The sequence below is a fragment of the Eleginops maclovinus genome, chromosome 13 (assembly GCF_036324505.1).
Source record: "Eleginops maclovinus isolate JMC-PN-2008 ecotype Puerto Natales chromosome 13, JC_Emac_rtc_rv5, whole genome shotgun sequence".
NCBI lineage: Eukaryota > Metazoa > Chordata > Actinopteri > Perciformes > Eleginopidae > Eleginops > Eleginops maclovinus.
This window is the reverse complement of record NC_086361.1, coordinates 16,438,743-16,459,870: the sequence shown is the minus strand read 5'-3', so window position 1 is coordinate 16,459,870 and position 21,128 is coordinate 16,438,743. Positions and strand designations below refer to the sequence as shown.

The 21,128-nt window shown below is 41.7% G+C and overlaps 1 protein-coding gene across 2 annotated transcripts in view; it reads left to right on the top strand.

Moving 5' to 3' along the window:
• Positions 1-2,796: 2,796 nt before the first annotated feature.
• The window catches only part of cdk6 (cyclin dependent kinase 6), a 30,263-nt gene continuing 11,931 nt past the window's right edge, over positions 2,797-21,128 (top strand). Inside the window, exons 1-4 of one of the 2 annotated variants that reach the window (XM_063899070.1) lie at positions 2,797-3,437; positions 4,363-4,707; positions 8,720-8,855; positions 13,069-13,236. In XM_063899070.1, coding sequence (XP_063755140.1) covers positions 4,484-4,707; positions 8,720-8,855; positions 13,069-13,236 — 528 coding nt within the window. In that variant the 5' untranslated portion in view covers positions 2,797-3,437; positions 4,363-4,483. Of the gene's footprint in view, positions 3,542-4,362; positions 4,708-8,719; positions 8,856-13,068; positions 13,237-21,128 lie in introns of both variants that reach the window. The other variant, XM_063899069.1, reaches the window with a different exon arrangement.

Genomic DNA, 21,128 nt, shown 5'->3' with positions numbered 1-21,128 from the left:
CCATCCACGGCACCTTTTTCTAGCAAACACTGAAGATTAAAAGTTAGCACCTACCTGTAATCATGGAATACTTAACTATAGCCAGATATTTGCCTTGGGTGTAGCTGGACACCATAACAGACTTAATGAGGGAATATTCGATTCCATTTCCAAGGTGGACAGCAAACACGGCTCAAAATAAATGCTAATGTTGCTCTGAGTCTGCTGAATAGGTAACATTATACACTATGTGTCCATGGTCTGTTTACAACGTGTTCCACTGCCGCAAATACACACAAATTCAATTAAAGCAGCTTTAAGTTTGAGCTTTAAATGTAAATATTTCAGTTTTTTTCTTTCGTTTTATTGTTTATAAGTAAACAGATTTGATAAGATATTTTAAAGGATTTGCACTTTAATACTGGACGTCTACCATCTCTTAAACACCAAAAAATAAACCCGTAAAAGCAACAAGCATTGCCCTCACAAATAAAACGTTTGGTGTCCATCTGACATTTTTGCTTCTAATTTAGTGTTACTTCAACACGAAGATTGAGCGAAAATCCGCCCAAAACACCTTGCAGTGTCTTGTGTTTGAAGTATACAGAAAGAGCTTATTTCTGGACCTCTTTAAGGAACTGTTTCAAAGAGCTGTCTGAAAAATATTTGCTATAGTGTTAAAGACACAATAAGTTTCTGGTTGTCAATCTCTATACCAATGTTGCAACACAGTGCCAGACGTTAAGCATGCATCCCAAAGCAAACAACAAAATGGCAAACAGCATCAGAAGTTCTTTTTTAAATAAACAGAAGCCAAAAGCCAAGCAGAGAAAGCTTGTCTTACAACAATTCTAATTTAATATCAGAATCAACTGTTAAGGTGTGGCTTTTTTTAACCGGCATTGCTATAATGCTCCTATGGCTGCCAGTAGGAAATTCTCAGGAATACTGAGCTGAAATGCTGGTCAGGCAGGAAATTGATTTGTGGTTCTTAACTAGTGCCGAAGTTTTGATAAGCATGTTGGTCTTCAAAAAAACTATCCAGATGGTTTCATTTAAATACAAATCTGAAGGTTAAAGAGATACATGTGTCAAATATTGTATTGTGTCCAATTTGTGAAGCTTAATTTTGATTTCACAAATCATCTCTGCTCCTACAAACTCCTGAAAAAAACAGCAGAAGATAATGTTAAAAATATACTCAAATTAAATATTTAAAGTAACCCCTTACGTCCTATATCACTTACATTTAAACAATTAAAAACACTTTAAAGTGCTTTTTTTTTTAAAGCCGAACTTTTTTGGTCAGGGAGTATTTCTAAATGTTATTTTACTGTTTTACTCAAGGATCTGTATTGAGTAACAGACCATGCATGTCTGTGTGAAAACAAAACATTAAATAGAAATAAGAAATGCCATGTTTGAGTAACAATCTGGTAAGTACCGTAAATCACCAAATCTACATAAGCACATTTTAGGCAACGTGTGTCTAAAAATCAAGATGAACGGGTTGCTGTTCTCACCCTGTTCATTATGCACATTCAAGAAATAAAAAGTATAAAAACAAGATTATTCATTATTAGATCATATTTTCTAAAATAAGTCAGACTGTGGAAACTTAAGAAAAACAAGTTTGTATGTCAAATATTGACTAATCAATGACTGTGGTTGTCTCTCCTCTTTGTACCGCACACAACGGGCCTAATTGGTTTGTTCTTCTTTCAGATAAGAAATATGCATGCTAATGTATTCAATCTGGGCGATGGCTCTCAGAACTGATTTCACATGAACAATGATGATGAAGAAATGTAAATGCCCACATTTACAGTAATTGGTCTGGGAAACATTGTCTGCATTGTTTGTTTTGTGATGTAAATTGTTTAAATTTGGGGTTGCCTATAAAGTTGGGCAGGGGAGATTGTTGTACATACTTCCATGTCATTATCTCCCCCTACTTAACCTTTTCAATAGAAATCAGTAGATTCTACAAGCAGCATGCAAGACAAGTTTGCATGTAAATAATAGCGCCAGGGGAATGTCTTTCCTTTGATATTGTGAGCGTCTTCCAATGAAGTTATGTTAATGAGGTTGGGTTACACGTCTGTAATTGGCTATTCATTGGGATAATCTGACATCAAGTCTTGTCATGTCTAAACCGTATCCAGCATTTAAGGGGGTAAACATGTGAAATTCTTCTTTGTGTCAGAGTTTTGAAAACTTTGATATTGAGAATGATGTTTTAAATGTCAACTCCTAATATAGTATGAAAAACAGCTTGGATTTTAATTAAACATGGAAAAAAGTAAGCAAGAAACCATATTTAAAAAATCAAGGAACAAATGAAGGAAATTGTTTGAGAAATTAATGATATATTTAAATGTTCATTGTTTAGGGTTCAATAAGTGAAAATAAGATGCAGTGTATAGTAATTTAGATGTTTATAATTAAAAAAGGTGTACATTTTAATTCATTTTTTTATTTTTATTTGATTATTTTGAATAGCCTTGTTCATGTTTTCTATTACATTCGGGAAATTAATAACAATCTTTTTTTGTTTTGTTTTTAACTAATCAAAGGATGTGAGGAAGATTTCACCAATAACTCAAAATAAAAAATTGTGCCATCTAGTAGCCCACATGGTCACCACGCCGGTCGTGGGGGCATGATGGGGCCTTGTAGACGACCACCGGAGCAGAGGAGTCCCCCTGCCGCAGATCAAGCCACCGGGCCTTGAACCTGACCCATTTGGGACCATATAGGGCAAGCTTGTCACATTGCATCCCCAGTGGCGCATTGTTTCCGAAGGAGTCCCTCAAAGCCCTGAGAGGGAGATAGATAGTGTGGCCGTCCATCCAATACACGGCCTCTCTCCCCTCCACGATCCCTGCGGTGTTCCCGGTTTTGACACAGGAGACAAAACCCGCAGGAGAGGACTATGAATGGTAAAAGCACCGAGGAGGCCGAGTGAGAGCAAAAAGGAGGCGGCGTGGCTTTGTAGTCGGGGAGGAATGCGGAAATGTCCCCGCTCCGTGTCAAACCTCTCTGAAGGGGGTCAGGCCACATTCAGCCGGCGTGGGAAAGCCAGGCAGAGACGGAGCTCACAGGCGAGGAGCGGGGCTGCATTGCATAGGCCTATCCGGGGATATATGGAAGAAAAAAAAGAAGAAAGAAAGGAGAAAATCCAAAGAAGAGCGTGGTTTTTGGAAGGCTGTATCACGCGTTTGCCTTTGTCCTATGACCCCCCCATCCGACGCCCTCTTCCCCCACACCCCCCCCCCACCCACACACACACACACAAAGTTGCAGTGAGAGTGTGTGAGTACACCACCTCCTCCCCCTGCTTCTCCTCCTCCCTCGTTGAGTGTCTCTGCCTGGGCTGGTGCAGTCTGAGGGATGGGGGATTAGAGCCTGCACCGTCCAACTACCTGTGTGGCCCCCGCATGGCGGACAGTGGACAGGTATGCGTTTGATACAGGACATTTTTATCCGAAAAACGAATGCCTCCTCAGCATTTGATCGGACATGCCGACGTCACGACATTTTATTGACAACATAAACCAAGGTAAACACCGAGAGTGGGGGATATCTATGCAGAAATGTGTGCCAAAATGTTTGTTATCAGGCTAGAAATGTTGCTTTGCAATCCAATATCACTTAAGAAACAGAAAAGGGCATTTCCCTGGTTTGCTAGAATTTAAATGAGCCTTTTTGATTCCACGCACAAATAAATTAGAAACAATTAATGGACGCTATCCAAGCTAATGAAAACTACTTTAAAACTCCGATACTGCATTGTTCTACACATTTGCAACTATTTGTGGTTTGAAATGTGAGATTTAAAGTGTTTTTAAAGGACTGTTGCTGTAGGAAGTCCAGACAATGCAATCAGTAGACAGCCACGTGCTCGCAAAAGTTTGTGTCGCCTCAAACTGAAACTTTGATAAAGCAGGACAGGAGAAACAAATAGCTTGTTACTATGTCAACTTAACACAGCTTCGTTTGTAACGTATGTGCTCTTGTTTGTGTGCGCTCTTTAAAAGCTTAATTTCCTTTAACAAAGTGAGACAGCCCTCATGAACTGTAACAGCGTCGCATGTAGGGTTATTTCTGAATGCGTGTTTATTTGGTGCAAACTTGGCTTAAACAGCGTGGCTAAATGTGGCTAATTTGAATTATTTTACATTACTTTGAGTAAGAGGTAGTAGGACATGAGTTTCTATGCGTAACGGGAGGAGGAGTGAAGTTGGGACTCAAACCGGGGCTCTTGTGTTGATAGTCGGAATAAAACATGATGACAGTCCTGTTAATGCCTACCTGGAGCCCAGTTTGACCAAAACTGACAAAGATGGTGTCTTCCTTCATCTGTGTCTCCCTGTCATCTAGGCATTGCATGTGCCAACTTTTTTCTGTGAATATGCCTTTGTGAGAAACTCTCCGGCTCGTCAACCTCGCCGGGATTCCCCTCAATATTTTCAACGAGAGACGAGAAAAAAAATCTGCAAAAATGGACAAAGAAGGTGCTGGTACTCAATATGAACCCGTGGCCGAGATTGGAGAAGGTGCTTATGGGAAAGTGTACAAGGCGAGAGATTTGAAGAACGGGGGGCGCTTTGTAGCCCTAAAAAGAGTCAGGGTCCAGACGGCGGAAGAGGGGATGCCACTCTCCACCATCCGGGAGGTGGCGGTACTGAGGCAGCTGGAAGCCTTTGAGCACCCCAATGTTGTCAGGTAAGTCAGGGGAGAGGTGGGTTGCAGTGTGTGTGTGTGTGTGTTTTATGTCAGATAGAGATGCAGACAGTGTAAGATAAACGTGTTTTGGGATGGAAACACGCAGTACTGTATTTGAATGGTCTCAAGTGTCAAACATACTGACTCAAATGACCTTTGGGTTAGGCAAACACTCATACTGCCCACTGTTTTTGCTTCAATTGCGGTTATGCTGACTCTGTGAAAATAGGGGTTGAATAACAATTGGTTGCTACTGAACGTGGGCTGTAAGTGCACACCTGTCAGAACAGAACTTTTTCCATTTTCATCAGCCATGTCTGTATTCTTAGTTTCAATTCTAGTGTCAAACCTCCCCTTTTTACATTAATGCACGTTCCTTTAAAAAGAGTTACCCGACTCAGCTCTGGCTGAAAGATGCATCCTAAGTTACGTGCGCCCGACAAAAGGCTAGGTTGCAGGTTTATCTGGAGAAGTATATAATAAACATGTGTAAGGGTAATAGTATTTTAGGTTACCAATACTCAAATGCAGTTGTCAGTGATGACCGCGCCTCAGCCTGATCATACCTATGCCGTTTTCAGCCTTTCTTAAATCTAAGGTCTGGACAATCAATTGGATTTGTACCTGGCAATTCATTCAAAGTAATCTAGAGATACACAAGTGTTTTTGAACTATCATATAATGTACCCATTATTTTCTCAACTAATGGATTGGTTTATATAACGATTAATGGGGAACACTCTCCAAAGTTGTGTTTGTAAATTTCTTGTTTTGGAAAGTCAATACTCAAATATAGTCCGTTTCATTTGAAGTCTTCCATTTTGGAAAGCTGAAACCTGCATTTTCTGCTATTTTGCATAAAAAAAGATGTAATCACTAATCAGTTTAGTTATAATAACAGGTTGAATCTTTACTTTTGATTGATTAATTGTGTTGCAATTCATTGTGTTGTCTGTAGAATGTATTTTGAGAAATTACAACAAAATGTCCTTAGCTTGCATAAGCGTCACATCTTCACCAACGGAAAACCCAAGGATATTTCGTTTAATATCAGGAAAGGAGCTTAATATATTCATATTTTAACGGCTGCTGCTGGTTACACTGTATTGTAGTGTTGACACCTTCCTATTGACTTATCAATTAATTGACAAATCATTACAGCTATAAAGTGAGTGAGTATTTTAGAATACGTTTTTTTTATATATTCAATGCGAGTGTTTGCCCATCAATGCTAATCAATGCTGTCAAATTGCCCTTCAGCAAGACTGTCTCACAGCTCACTTACTGTAAGTTAGATGGAATAAACCATTATAGAGACAAGTCACTTTACAGCCTAGCTTCCTCTGTGCCCCGCTCACAGAGGCCATTTTCTTTCAGTTTTGAAGTGAATTGTTCTGCGGAGGTCAGCAGTCAGATACTGCGTCACGTGTTGGGACTAGCCAAGGATCTGACCTTGCTTGTACTTTTTTTTATATTTAGAATATGGAGAGCTGTGGGATTGAAGGGGAATCCCTAAATGAATTTCAGGCGCATGGCTTGTGCTTTTGTGCATTTAACAATAATTCCCCTGTGCATAAATGAATGATACTGCATAATGGTTTTCTGTTAACAAGATCACAATTTGCTTTTGTTCTTTCTGACAGACGAATAAATCATCAGGAATATGTTTTCTTGGGTCATTTTTATTTAGTGGTTGAACAGTCTTTGTGCCCTATTGTGGTAGTTTTAGTTTAAATAACATGAAGTACTATTTGTTGCAATAAATCAGTTCAAGAGTACAAACCATCTGCTCTTTGAACTTTCAGAGCCAGTTTAGCTAACCAGCATAGCAAAACAGCCCAGGCTAGGAAGGGTGCATTGTGGGCCTTCTGTGTGACTCCAGGCAACCCCTGGATGTTAGTAACGAGGCCCATTATTCATTCCATATGTTCAGTGTCTGCTGAGAGCCCCCATTGTAGCCCAACAATCGAGCCGTGAGGGGCGTTTAACCCCAGTGCTTCAAGAGGAGAGCGCCATTTATTCTGTGACATCATGCACAGTACTAATACCTTGAATGAATTGCCTCTCACTCCAGCATTTCCAGGTCCGCTGATTACAAGGGTGTTGGCAGGAACGCATGATGCCTCGTTGGATAGGAATGAAAGCGTTTCTGGAGAGATTTACTCGTTTCTTCACATGCTTCCATTTTAAACAGCTTATGTAGATTAGCTAGTGATTTATAGCAACACATGCCCTGAAAAAAACGTTGATTAGGGTCACTGTCTCTCTGTTAGCTGTCATGGTGGACTTCAATCCACTCAAGTGTTTTGAGGTTGGACGTTAAAACTACGATACCCTCATCAGTTGACATCATTTAAAAATGTTAAGGGAACCCATTGGGTGGCACTATTAAAAGGCCTGAACATAATTTATAACATATTGTTTTATTGTGGGTCAATAAATGTATTGCAGTCATGGGTTGAGTCTAAGTTATGGGAGAGAAAAGTCATCGCCTTGATGTTTTATAGCTAACCAATTTAACCTGTATTTACAAATCATATTTGCCATATCATTGGCTTATTCACTTAGACAAAAATGGCATACTTTAAAGGTAATTGGGTTACAGTAAACCAATATTTTGTATCCTAACACAGCTTGTCAGATAGTAATCCATCATGGCTCCTTTCGTCTCCTGTGTTGTGGTGGTGAAAGATGCTGCCTCTGTAATAGCTACTAGGTCCACTCGACTTCCCATGGAGCATCAGGAGTTGTCATAGTGCTCTTTGAGGAATGCTGCTTGTGGTCCCCAAGCTCTTTGAAGAGGACATACTGGATAGCTTTTTTTTCAGCTTTTCACTAAAGCCTGCCTTGGCAGGTCTGCCGAAATAATCTGGATTCTTGGCCTTAGTTTGTTGCCTAGTGAAACACAACCATAAACACTGGAGTTTGAGGCTTAAATGTTTTAAAGCATTGGGAAGAAGTACTTTTTCCGTGCAACCTGACACAATGTTATCAGAGTTCCAGCAGCACAACATAATTCTGCTCTCCAAACTTGTACATTTTGCTCTTTAAAGTGTCTTTAAAATAACCATAGCCAAGGGTCCAGACACAGGTTCTTGTCATAAGATTCAATGTCTAAGAATGGATGACTCTTAACTGACCAACCACAATGACATTTCCAACCCCCCGATGTTGAGGCTTTACTGGATTGTTTTTTTTGTGAGACAACATCTCCCTTGTGTTCTGTGATTTTTGCTGCATCATAGACTTTTTTTTCTCATGCAGACATTTTGACTAGTCATGGCAGGAAACACACAGGCGTAACTAATAACATTAACGAGGGCTCCATTACATTAAGGTGTTCCAGTAAGTCTCAAGTCATTAAAATGTCATTAGTTACACTTCTGTTTGATTGACACGTCTACTGCTGGGTACGGAGTAACTCTCGGTCAATCTCTGTTTGCTTAGACTGCACTACATTTTACTTTAAATTTTGAGTGTCCCAATGTTTAAAATGTTCATTATACAGGGGTCTGCCTTTTTGAAGCTTTCGACAGTGGAACCAAAAAATAAGTGTCCATAAGCATACATCTTGCACCAAAATCAATGCAATCATTTGCCTTTACTATCTTTTAATTAACAATGCATCTGTCACTCTGGAGCAGGGTACAAAACAACGCACCATTTACTAGCTAAATGCTTGTAAGATATACAGATTACTCTTTCTCTATAGCGCTCCAACCATAAAAGTAGTAGTGGTTTAATTGGTCAAATGTGAACAAAACCAAAAAGTACATTATGCATCCATCTACTGAGTAAAGTTTTAAAAGTCCATTTTGTTCATTTTGAAGGTAATCTGGCAAAACAATAAAATGCTGTAAAAACAAAAGAATGTGCAAACAATGAAGACATGAGAACAAAGGGATTTTACGTCTTATTAGTTGGATTCAGCAGCTTTGTTGAAGCATGCTGACCCGCGTTGACTCATTGAATCAATTGTATTGATCTCCTCCACCTGTTGCTCTTGTTCTAGGTTGTTTGATGTGTGTACCATCTCTCGGACGGACCGAGAAACCAAACTCACGCTGGTCTTTGAGCACGTGGATCAGGACCTGACCACCTACCTGGAGAAGGCCCCTGACCCTGGAGTTCCGCCTGAGACCATCAAGGTACCCGTGCCGTTGTTATCTTGAAGTAGGAAGATCTATCTTTAATGGCTGCATGACTTTTGATTGCTTCACTATTGCATCAGTGAGAAATACACAGTTGATATTTGTAGAAAAAACCTGAACTTAAAAAACAGTTTCTTTTCAAATAGGTAGTAGGTAGTTAGCTATTAGCTAATACTCTGTGTCTCGGAGCCGTTCTGTTTGGTACTGAGTGGGTTTTCTTGGCCAGAGAGGACCCAGTGCGGTTCCCTCTAAAACATCAGAAGTACCGGAGCATTTTGAAGGGCAGCACATGTGGCAGATGGGCTCCAAATTAGAGGCTCCCAGCCTTCTCTATTTTCACTCTGCCCTCTCTTTCCAAGTTTACACTGTATTACAGACGGGTAACACAGAAAACGTGTGAGAAACTAGCCTTTAAAATGGTCCCTTTTTCGGGTTTAAAAAGTGCTTAATTGGAAGCCAACGATGCTTCACAGTAGATCGAGTTTACCAAAAAAACTTATTTATCAATTTCTAAAATTCACTTAAAAATATTCCCTGCATTTCTGTAAGCATTAAGTTTCTATCTGTCTGCCAAAAGGTTGGAAATGGACGTAACTCTTTTCCTCTATAACTGTCTCCCTTATTTTAATCTTTCCCACACTCATACCTTATTCAAAATCACTTCATCACATTTCACCCCAAGGTCTATAACTGTATAGTGTTCAATATTGGAGATTTATATTTAGAGAGAGGGGGCCTAAGAGTTTTAAGTGTCACATTGAAACAGAGAAGTTCTTGAAGCTAGAATAACCATTTCTTTTCACCTCAGGCCCGAGTTTTTGTGTGGAGCTGTAATATTTGTGAGATGCTTTGCAAGCGTAGACGAGTCGGGTAGATCACACCTGAGGCTTTCCCCAGGTTTTTGCTGATGCTGATACATGAGACCTTAGTTTCTGTATCTTTGTGGGGTTGTGATTGTGTTGATCATGATTTTAGGCTCCAAATATGTTAGTGCAAACAAAAATGTTTACCTGACAATGACATGTAAGGGTAAATTCATAAGCTGAATAATTTGCTACTCAATCGGTTGAAAATGAACTGTCACTTTTTGATAATTGACTCATCAGCATCTTACTTAATTTAGCTTGGCTGGTAAACATTATATTGACGTTCTGAAGCAACAATAAGGTGCAGGGCGAAACACCTGTTGTCGTACAAATGAGGATCATGGCGGACACTATTTGTGGCACTTAAATTGTACACCCAAAGTGGAAGTCGTGTGAAGAAGGAAAGACATGAAATAGATGAGTTCAAATATGGTTTACGCTCATAACCCTGCACAACTGGATAGTTGCTCTGCGAAGACGGCATCTTTGTCAGACTCTTGAGTTTCAGAAATACCCTAAATTGTTTAACACATCCCTCCCCACCAATTTTATTGTTGGAAAAGTTCCAGGGAAGAGGTTTCCAGCACTGTACAGCAAGCACTTTGAAGCACACAGACCCCTTATAGCACCCCTCCTTCTGCTGCTTTCTCCTAACATCCATACAGCTGGAGCCTTGAGGGGACAAAAGGACAATGATGAAGTGAAGAGATGACACAGGCACCTTCCCCTGTTATTTCTAGGACAGTGGACACTGCACAGTAACCCCGCAAACACCCCCCCTTCCCTGCTGTTTAATTTACCCTCGGCTAAAGGAGATGATAGGGGATCATAGTCCAACAGTCCCAAGTTTAGCAACTCTGTGCACATCTCATTCATTTATTATCTTTCCTGAAGTGTCACCCTTAAAAACGTTCAGCCAAAGACCAAAAAAACAGGCATACGTTTCCTTTAAAATCAATCTACCCCCAGCACCAGGCACCCCATTCTGCCCCTGTCCTTTTTTTTAGCCCCCCCCCTACCACCCTCCACCACCCACTCAGTCTCACTCAGACTCTAGACCCACCACATGGTCATTGATGAAAGAGGTCCTCCTCCAGGAATCAAATGAGCTGGAAGGACATCAAGGAGCCACGCTGCCCCAGCCTCAGTGCTCCTCCGCCGGGCCAGCGCTTGGGTCTCACCCACCCTCCTCCTCCACCATCGTCCAAGCCTCCACAACTCTATTCTCTGGGCCCATAAAGGGGGGAGGTTAATGAAGCATGGGGAGGGAATTACACTAACGCTAACCGGCAGATGTCCCATATTGTGCAGAGCTACAATAAACAATATGGCTGCCTCTGGTACATTTGCATCAGAAAGGGAGGCGCACTCAGAAAGCCATGTTTTGACTGCAACTACTTTTTCTCCTGGTCCTCCTGCTTTTTCAGGGTTGGATCTGTTGTGTTTTTTGTTTCCTCCTGGCCAAGTTGTTTGTTGTTTTTTTAAGTTTGAAGTGCTGCCAGTTGAAGACAGTTGTGTGTTGAGCAAGCCGTGTTCTGCTGAAATCAGCTTTGTGAGGCTAAGAGATTGTTCAATGTGGTCTTCGGTGCAACATGTGGTCCTAAAATGTGTGGCATTATTAATTGTGCTTTTCTTTAACTATTGTATAATTGCATTGCAATTCCAATAGGCTGTCAAACATAGGTGGAATGCCTTTCCATAACCCAGTTGTGAAGGTAATCGATACAACAGAGATGATGACACTAAGGCCAACCGGGCCACGATTGTTTGTGTGTTTGTCCATGAGTCACACTTCTGAGATAATTAGTGTTTACTAGGAAATGCTGGTGAAAGGAAGCATGTTGAAATGGCTATTTAAAGTGTAGAGGAACTGATGGAGGGTGGGGGGGACATGCTATTGTGTCAGCCCCCCCACCCATACACACACATACACACAATAACCAACTGCCTGCCTCTCTCCTATGGCCCTGTTTGTCTGCTGCCCTCTGTGCTGGGTCATGGCTGGATGGAGATGTAGAAAGGAAGGTCTGTTTATGCATCCTGCCTGCCCTTGGTCAGAGAACACACACACACACACACACACACAGATGCACCCTTACACAGTCTGAGGTGCCACCACACACACATAGAAGAGTAGATAGACACATATTATGTTAACGCAGAGTCAGATGGACACCCAGTTTGTGTGTACACATCACTCCCCTTCTCCACAGCATTGTGTGGGGCGTCCCGTCTCTTCCACTACGGCCGGCACAGCAGCCAGCCCCACGCCGTTTGCTAATGTTTTCTGCTTGAGTGTGCAGACCCCTTTGACTCACTCACCAGCTGGTCGGCTGCTGAATAGAGCTGCGGGCTCAGGTCCATGTCACTTGTGAGGTCTTGGCGGAGGCTTTTTGGGGTTTGTGTTGGGGGCATGCATGTGTGTGTAAAGGAAGGAGTGTGCGTGTGTTTTGGGGGGGCTGTACAGGCCCCACCAGCATTGTAGCATTTTCATTTACAAATGACTCTATTTTCTCTTTCAACTTTGCCTCCTTTACCGCAACTGAATATCTTAAGATTTCAATATTTCCATACGCAGACTACATATTCATCTGTTTTGGCCTGTAGCTGAAATAGCTTTACTTTAATTTTATCAAATAATCCAGACCATACCTCTGCCAAAACCGCCAGGCCACAATCCCTTGTAATGACATGTTATTTGTTTACAGGTGCGGGACCAGTTTGGAGAGTGGTTCAGTTTAAATAGAACAAGTCTAAGCTGGTTTTGTACATAGTTCCTCTGCTTTACTTGTGCAAGTGTGTCATGGACACAGTGAGGTCAGTTTTTGGGTATTAAAAGAGAACAAGCGCCAATTAACTCTGAGCCGACAGCTGCTGAGAAACAGAGATCCATGCTTGTGCAGAACAGGGCCTCTTCCTGCCTCTATCATGAATGTGTGTCAGTTATCAAGCATCTGCTGCAGTCGACAAGAAAAGACACAGGCCTCCTCTAGTTAACTCCCTCCATACCATGGTCTCTCAGCCTTTAGACTCCTCAATGAAGGGTCTTTCAGGCCTTTGCTTGCAGGGTTTGACATAGGAATTAATTAAAATGTTAATTGTAGAGGTGTGGGGTCATGAAGCCATCTGTCTTTGACCTTTTGCAAGGACAACTATGAATTTGTCCCATGACACCTCCACTTGTTGAAGTTGAATCTAACTTCAACCATCTGGAGTTTTTGGTTTCTTAAATGTCACACCAATTGTCATTTTTATCACCATGACAGTATCCTAAAGCTTCAATCAAGTGCATATAGAACTCCCGTCCCTTTCTCTTCTTATTCCTTCTGTTTTGTTTCCTACAGGATATGATGTACCAGCTGCTCCAGGGGCTGGACTTCCTGCACTCGCACCGCGTGGTTCACCGGGACCTGAAGCCCCAGAACATCCTGGTCACCAGCGGAGGTCAGATCAAACTGGCCGACTTTGGTCTCGCCCGCATCTACAGCTTCCAGATGGCCCTCACCTCTGTGGTGAGCGATGTTGATATTTCTCAACTCAAAATGGCTCATCCAATAGTTCCTTGAAACAGAGTGACTCAAAACAAACACGATGAGCCTACAGGTTCACAACTAGTGGATTCAGGCCCAAAAAGTGGGTCACCATCTATTATTGCTGGGTCAGAGACTCCAAAAGTTAGCTCACTACTTGTATTTAAAAATATGGAAAGCTTAATATTATATGATCTGATATATTGGTTTGTGATATCATATAGGGTAGGTCAGAATAGGCTTTAATGCACTTGTTAACATTTGTAAGCATTAAGTTCTACATCTTATCCTTAGTCTTGGTTTGAAATCTCAATGCAATACTTTAAATCGTACTGGAGACGATGCATTTAGCTCAAATGTCAAATAAAACACAAGTTGTTGCCAATAGTTATAGATTATATAGCAGTCAAATGATGTACTTGAGCATAAACAGCTCATTTAGATGTTACGTTGTACCCTTAAGTCACATGTCCCCACTTTTTATTAATGTAGAGATACACATAACACGAAAGAGAAGGGACAAATAAAATCCATACAATAACTATCAAGTGAGATAATAACAACGACTCATCGATGAATTTGTACAATGCAAAGAGACTTGGATTACCCCGCTATTTCTTTGAAAATGTAGCTAGAATTTCTTATTACATTATCAAATGCAATACTAATTTCCCTCTCGCACATTACTCAGAACAACATTAGTGTGTGTGCATGTAAGCTTCTGTCATTGCAAATGAAAATGTTGCACTTCTCAAATGTATGCTGTTCTCAACCACACACACACACACACACACACACACTCACACACACTGCCTCGCACTACACTCCCATCTCGAGAGAGTTAGATGAAAAGCATCTAATGTGATGGAGGGGGCACTTACAGGGCATCAGCGGGTAGCTCTGCTGCAATGTGCCAAATGATAGGGTTTCTCTGTGTAAAGTGAGAGCCAAGGGCCCCCGTGGTCTGTCTCAGGAATCCCTCAGTGGCTGCTGCAGACAGGGATGGGACAGACGAGAAGAGACAGACACCCCTCCCTTTGCACGGTCGGCACTTTGATGTCCAACTGTTGAGCTCTGGGCTCTGATGACCAGATAAAATAGAGAGGGAGGCTGAAAGGGGTCTTTGGAAGAGCTTGAAATAGGGAGAGATGAGACTTTTAAGATTAAGTTAGCCAGCAACAGTAGCTCTGCGGCTTGTTATAAGACACAATTTACGAGACTTTCATAAGCTGTATGCACCCATGCCTTTAGCTTCTTTTGGTAATCAACCTGACAAGTCTAGAGTCCAAGTTGAGTATAAGGTTTTTGTTCAATTTTATACATTGTCTTTAAATGGAGGACAATTTTTAGCACAGGCTTCTCAACAGTTTTCAAATAATGTACCCCAAACAGACAAAACGTGTGACATATACTGTACCGTGAAGACAATGCAACTTTCTTGATGGCAAGTTAACAAAGCTCATGGGAACTTAAGTCAGGCTCGTTGAAAAATGTGCAGCAGATGGCCATCTTAAGTCAATATAAACATCCTTTGGGGAAAAATGCAAACTTTAATTGTATTATATTGTCATTGCGCAACAAGATGAGCAGCCGGGCTAGTGAACACAAGCAGGTGCTTCACCCTTCTATAGCCGTCATGCATACTGTATTTCTTGGCATGCTAGGAAAAGTAGTCACTGTGGGCTTTTATAAAAAAAACAATGAGTGATGGGATTACAGTATTAATTGGAATTGTTCACATTTTTGATCACTGTTAACTGAAAAGTAGTAAAGGTGTAATTGATGAAAAGTTAAAATGAGGTTTCATTATTAAGACAGCAGTTATTAGGATGTACTGATGAATGCCTGCATCAGACTTGTCAGACAATTCTTTGCTTGATGCCGCTTTCAAAATGTAGACTTTTATTCTCCCAGACTCTTTTTCTGTTTGTGTGACTGCGTTTAACTGTAATGTCTTATGATTCAAGACTGTACTTTTTTATGATTAAGATAAAACTACACAGTATTTCTCCCCGGCCATTTCAGTAAATGATCATTCAGATTGATGATAATATACCGTTAACTCTCATAGGAAGACACATCTAACCAAAGCATTTACATAGTGTTACACAATATTAAGTGTATGTGGTTTCACTCTGAGTAGTTAAAGTTCATTTATGACTAGGCATGACACGTTTTCTGTAGGGAAGAATACTTAGCCGGGAATTCACCTTTTTACGTGTGAATTCTGAAGCCCCGAAACTAATCAAGCACACATTTATTTCCAGACTGGGCCACAAATTACATGGAGGTAAAGTGTGATTGTGTAAGTGTGTGCATGCTCCTGAGCGCAGGATCTCTGCTTCTATATGAGTGTTTCTGTGTCTGGAAAACCCCTATCAGTCCACCACATACACACACAATCTCCATTCATCCATTCAGTATTTCCTCTTGCTAATAAAAGCAGATAATCTTCACTGTGTGCACGCACATGTTCACCAATACACACAGCATTTAAGAGGATCTTCCCCTTTGCCCAACAGACAAGCAGTTGCTTATTTAGTCACCTAATGCCACCATTACTGGCAGACAGATGGGCTTTGGAGAACTGCTGTTGCTTAAGCGAACAAGACACTTCTCTCTCACTTTCAAAGTGATTCATTTAGCACTTCTACAATGACAAGATGGCTGAAGTGAGCATTTGCATAAATGTGTCAGTCCCTCGCTCCCCCCTTTTTTGCTGTCTCTCTCCACTCCCTCTAACTGAAAGTTGCAGTCTTATCTGCTGATGATTAACGAGCATTGCTTGAACTTCTCTTTTTGAGATGAATTTGCTTTCTCACCTAGCCACATGCCGAGTGGTTAAAGTCATGTACAAAGAAAATGTGGTATATGTATGTATAGAAATGTGTGTGTGATGGAGTCTAGTTAATTTGCACATGCATGGTTGCGTGTGACTGATGGCCTCATCGTCATCACCCGTCTACCATGTTGCACATATTTCAACCTCCCCAAAAGAGAGAGAGCAGGAGAGAAGGAGGGAGGGGGACCACCCATTGGGTTGGAACTGGGGTCCAGATTAGGCCGCCCCAGGCAGTCCCTGGAGGTCCGTTGCTTTGTTGATGGTTTTTTAATGACCCCAGTCAGGCTACAGGCTCATTGTGATGCCTTGAGTGACAGGCAGATGAGAAAAGCTGATGGGTTAATCTGACATACCAGAAAATGGAGATGGGGCTTTTTTCTGTCCATCTCATTGAGATCCCATTCCTGCTTAAGCATTTCCGGGAATACCATTTATTTTGATGTCCTTTTTGAATTTTGAATTACAGTGTTACTGAAACTCACACAAGTTTCAACTAGGACGTATTAACATCCAAATACTGTTTATAACTTGGGCTTGTTTGATCAAAAACCCATGGAAATATTTCATCGTTTCACTTGAAGCCATCCAATTAGAGTCAGGGGATGCATTCCTAAAACATCACAAGGCTAAAAGCAGTTCCTAGCTGGCCAAGGGTGCCGATATCTTGCTTTTTTAAAAATCAGGCTTTAGGTCTAAGGTCTGTCAGGTGACCTTTTCCTAAGATAACCTCCAGTGACCGCAGCTTGGTTTGCTTCTCATCTTCACCAGCAACATATTGGCAACCATTGTAACACAAGGCTGACAGGATGGTCCCATGAAACGCATTAGCTTCCGCTCTCATTCATGTCATGTGCTTGTCGTTGCATGTCAAATTAGATTTCGGAAAACCAAGGGGAATGCCACCAGTCTATTGTGTTAGCACTTGTTGTTTTTAACTCCTGTTTTATTAGTTCTAAATCAAAATGAACTGAGGGGTTGACATAATTCACAGGCGATGACAATATAAGCTTATAGAGAAAATGTTTCTTTTTTTGCCTCAGAGCTTATCTTAAGTGAGGATGTTATTGAGAATTTTATGACTCTTCTATCCTGCGTCTTTCCTGACTCATTCAGCGAATAAAACATCTCTTTCATGTGGTCAAACGAACCAATTATTGACGGCAGCCACTGTCATCATTTCCTGTAAACTCTTTTAGTTGGTTGACATGCAGAGGAGTAAAATAGTTACCTGATTTAAAGGTATTTTCCCCCCTCTTTCCCCTAGTTCCTCTGCCTATAGCCCTCCCACTACGTTTACCAGAATAAGACACCCATATCTCAGACGACATTAAACAAATTGGAACCAGATTTCCTGCCCGTGCTCAAACAGCGGACAGGGTTTTACAATATAGAGCTTTCAAGGGCTGGATCTGTAAATTCACTATGAATGTGTTTCCTATTTTAGGGCACTACCTTGACTTTGAATGTAAGGTAACAGTGGGTAACAGTGGGTCTGTGGGTCTTAAAATCCTGCGAGATAGTGTTGATTGTCAACATGATCCGTCTTAACGTTGGCAAACCACATGCTTTTTGATGTTAGCTCTTTTGGCACTTAGTTTTTATAATGAAGCTGTATTTACCATTTTTAAGGTAATGATTTAAAGAAAACTTCACAAAACACTGACATGCATGCTTCACTAGAATCCCTTGTAATGTCTTAAGGGACTCTGATGACACTCAGTAGTGATCAAGGATGAACTGTACATGTATGTCTTCTTTTGCCAGACAATGTGTTTCTACTCTGGACAGAAAGAAAGAAGGGCAGGCAGGGATAGGGGAGGGAGGGGGGGGGGGCTTGCACTGCACTGCACGCAGGAGAGCACGTGCAGCGCACTCTGGGAATGTTTAGATATCTCCTCAAACAGCTCCGCATGGGGAAAAAAAGAAAGTCATCCTCTGCTTTGACTGCAGCCGGCTGGAGGAAAGGGGCTGGCCTCAATTTGACATGAGCAAACACACACACACACAGAGTTCACACATGTAAAGGAACAGGGATATACAGTACATAGAAGTCAGACAATCACACTGTATTTTATGTTTGCTCACACTTTATACACACCCTAACATTCAAGTTCTAAGTCACGGTTTTCCTGTGCGTCCTGATTATGTGTGTGTGGGTTAGAGCAGCAGTGCACACACACACATACTCTCCTGAACCTCACTGAATTAATCGTTGATGGTCTCTTGGCAATGTTCCAGGTGGGGAAAAGGCGGTACTGACCAGTGTGTGTGTGTGTACATGGTGCATGTGCACACTCCCGCACACACCGGCATCTGGATATTAAAGCCTTGTCTGTACCAGCAACGGCAAGAGGAAGAGGAGGGGGGAAAAAAGCGAAAAAATTACAGCATATATCAGGAATTTTCCAGCTAATGATGTGCGGATGTGGTAGCACTGGGGAGAGAGAGCCACTGACTGTGCTGTCTTTGTTTCGCTCACCGAGGGCCCCATGCTGCATTCCTGTACACTGTGCATACTTTGGCAACAGTTGTAGTGCCTCTTTTTTAGGTTTTACTGTATACAGTTTGTGTGCTGCTCTTGCACTTTTCTTTCCAGCCGTGTAGCACTGCCTCTCCCTCCCACAAGACTCTACCTTTCACCATCATTTCCTCCTTTTTTTTTTATTAGCTTGTCCCAACTCCTTATTCCCTTTCTTGGCCTGGTGCGGCTGTATTGTTAGCACAGTAAATTGTCCTTTTTTGCAAAACAAGAGAAAGAAGGAAAGTGAGGGAGGAGTGCAATAATGGTGTTTACAACATGGCTGACTGCTAGAGCTTCGAATGGGGCCTCTCTGGAGACACAACATTACAGCCTTAGCGCCACTGTACTCCGAGAGTGCATAGTCTTGCTCATATTATTCTAACATCCGCTCTCCTTCTCCCATATGTGGCCTGCTTCTAGGCTCGTATACACAGGCTTTATCTGTTTTCCTTCCTTAGATGCACATAGGAAGACTTTCATTTGTAGTCAATTGCTTCAGGAATGTAGTCAATTCTAGCATTAAAGTCTTAAAGCAAGAAACAGTGGAGCCATTTACTAGAGGGTATTAACTTCACTGCATGTTTATTCCACATCATTCAGTAAGTGCTGAAAGTAAAAACTTCCATTCCTGCCTGTATTGAATCAAACAATCGTCCTCTGGTGCATCCAAATGACTTGTCTGTGAGTGTGCGTGTGCGTGTGTGTGTGTGTGTGTGTGTGTGTGTGTGTGTGTGTAGATGGTATGTGTCTGTGTGTGCAGTGGTGTTCTTTCATCCTGGGCTTCCTCAGTGAGAGGGAATGTAAACACGGGCCCCCGGCCAAGCTCCATCAGCCCCACTGCCTCCGGCGCTGCAGCCTTTAGCCCCGGCCTCATCCTCATGGCATCAGGTCACTGTGAGGGTCCCCACAGGAAGTCCGCATGGAGGGTGACAGAAAAATGTTTGTGTCATGGGAGCAGTGGTGAGAGTACAATCCCAACAACCCATCATTATTATTTAAAGAATAATTCAGGTTTTTGGGCTTTTTTGGGGCCAGGTTTTACAAAAATGCTCGTAGTATATTATAACACACAGGACAGGTGGTTATCACATAAGAAGAAATAAGACCCACTTTGTAATAAACCAGAAGATTCCTTTAATCATCAAACTGCAGATACTTTTTTATACATTTGCACTTGGCCCTGAAGCACATGAATCCAGGGAAAAGCAGGTGCTCTACTTAAGTACCGTGCAAGTATTCACACATACGACATAAAATAAACGCCCCATGGACCACATCAGAATTAGAATACCTTATTTAGTCCCACGGATGGGAAAATTACATTGCCACAGGAAAATTAAAGATATTTAATAAGAGGCATTCGTAAAATACGAGATAGAAATGACACAAATGGACAGCAGTATGTACAACAATAGTATTTATTTAATTTTTTTAAATTTGTAAAATAAGTGTAAACTGTAGTGTGACAGCAACGTTGTCATACTCTGCTATTCGTGCTGGTGGCACAGATCCGATGTTGCGATTCAGACAGGCTTGGAGGTCCAGCCCAGGAGGTCTGGAGGTCCTCGGGGGCAGGAGAAGTCATTTCCTCCATGAAGCGGAGCGGGGATCAGCAGTGAGGGCAGAGGAGTAGGAGGAGGAGGATGGTGGTGGTGTTGGTGTTGGTGAGGGGGAGGATGCTCTCAGCAGAAAGGAATTCCCAGAATGTCGTCCTTTAATCTGGAGTCAGCCTCACACACACACTCTCTCTAACTCTCTCTTTTTCTCTCCCATTGCTTTATCTGACCCTGTGGCTTTTCTGTTACCATGCGGAAGGGAAGAAGGGTGTCAGATAGGCGAGAGACAGATTGAAAATTCAAAGCAGCTGACCTAACTGGAGCAACAGTGTGTTGAAAGCGTTAGGCGGCTGACTCCCCTTCTCTGTGTCTGATTGTCCTACATACTGTATGTGTTCTGTATCTCTGTTTCCCTGCAGCCTTTACGGAAAAGGGAGAGCAGGGGTGGGTTAATGAAGGGATACGTGAAGCAGAACAGAGAATGAGAAGGGTGAGAAAGAGACTCGGGAAGAAGGAATGCAAACGTGGTCGGAAGAAGAGGAAGGGAAAGGACAGAAAGAAGCTTATAACAACATTGCGATTGGGGAAAGTTTCTTTTTACAGTCTTTTTGTTGTTATAATCATCTCCATGAAAACAGTTATTAAGTGAATGTGTTCAGGCCTCCACTCAAAGCACTTTCAGAGTAATAGTTTTGAAAGTATTTAGTAAAACAGACTTTAGACTTCCTTCACACAGAGCATTTTATGGATAGTGTGAAACTGTGCGTGATTAAAATGCATTCATGGATATTAAAGGCTCTCAAAATGTTGTATTTAGACTTTACTGCATTTCAGACACATGGGTTTTACAGACTCCTTGGCTTACAGAAACAGACGGAGAAAGAGGAATTTTATTAAAGGAGAAGGATTGCAAGAGAGAAGTAAGAGGAGGAGAGAAAAAGGGTGAGGATAAATT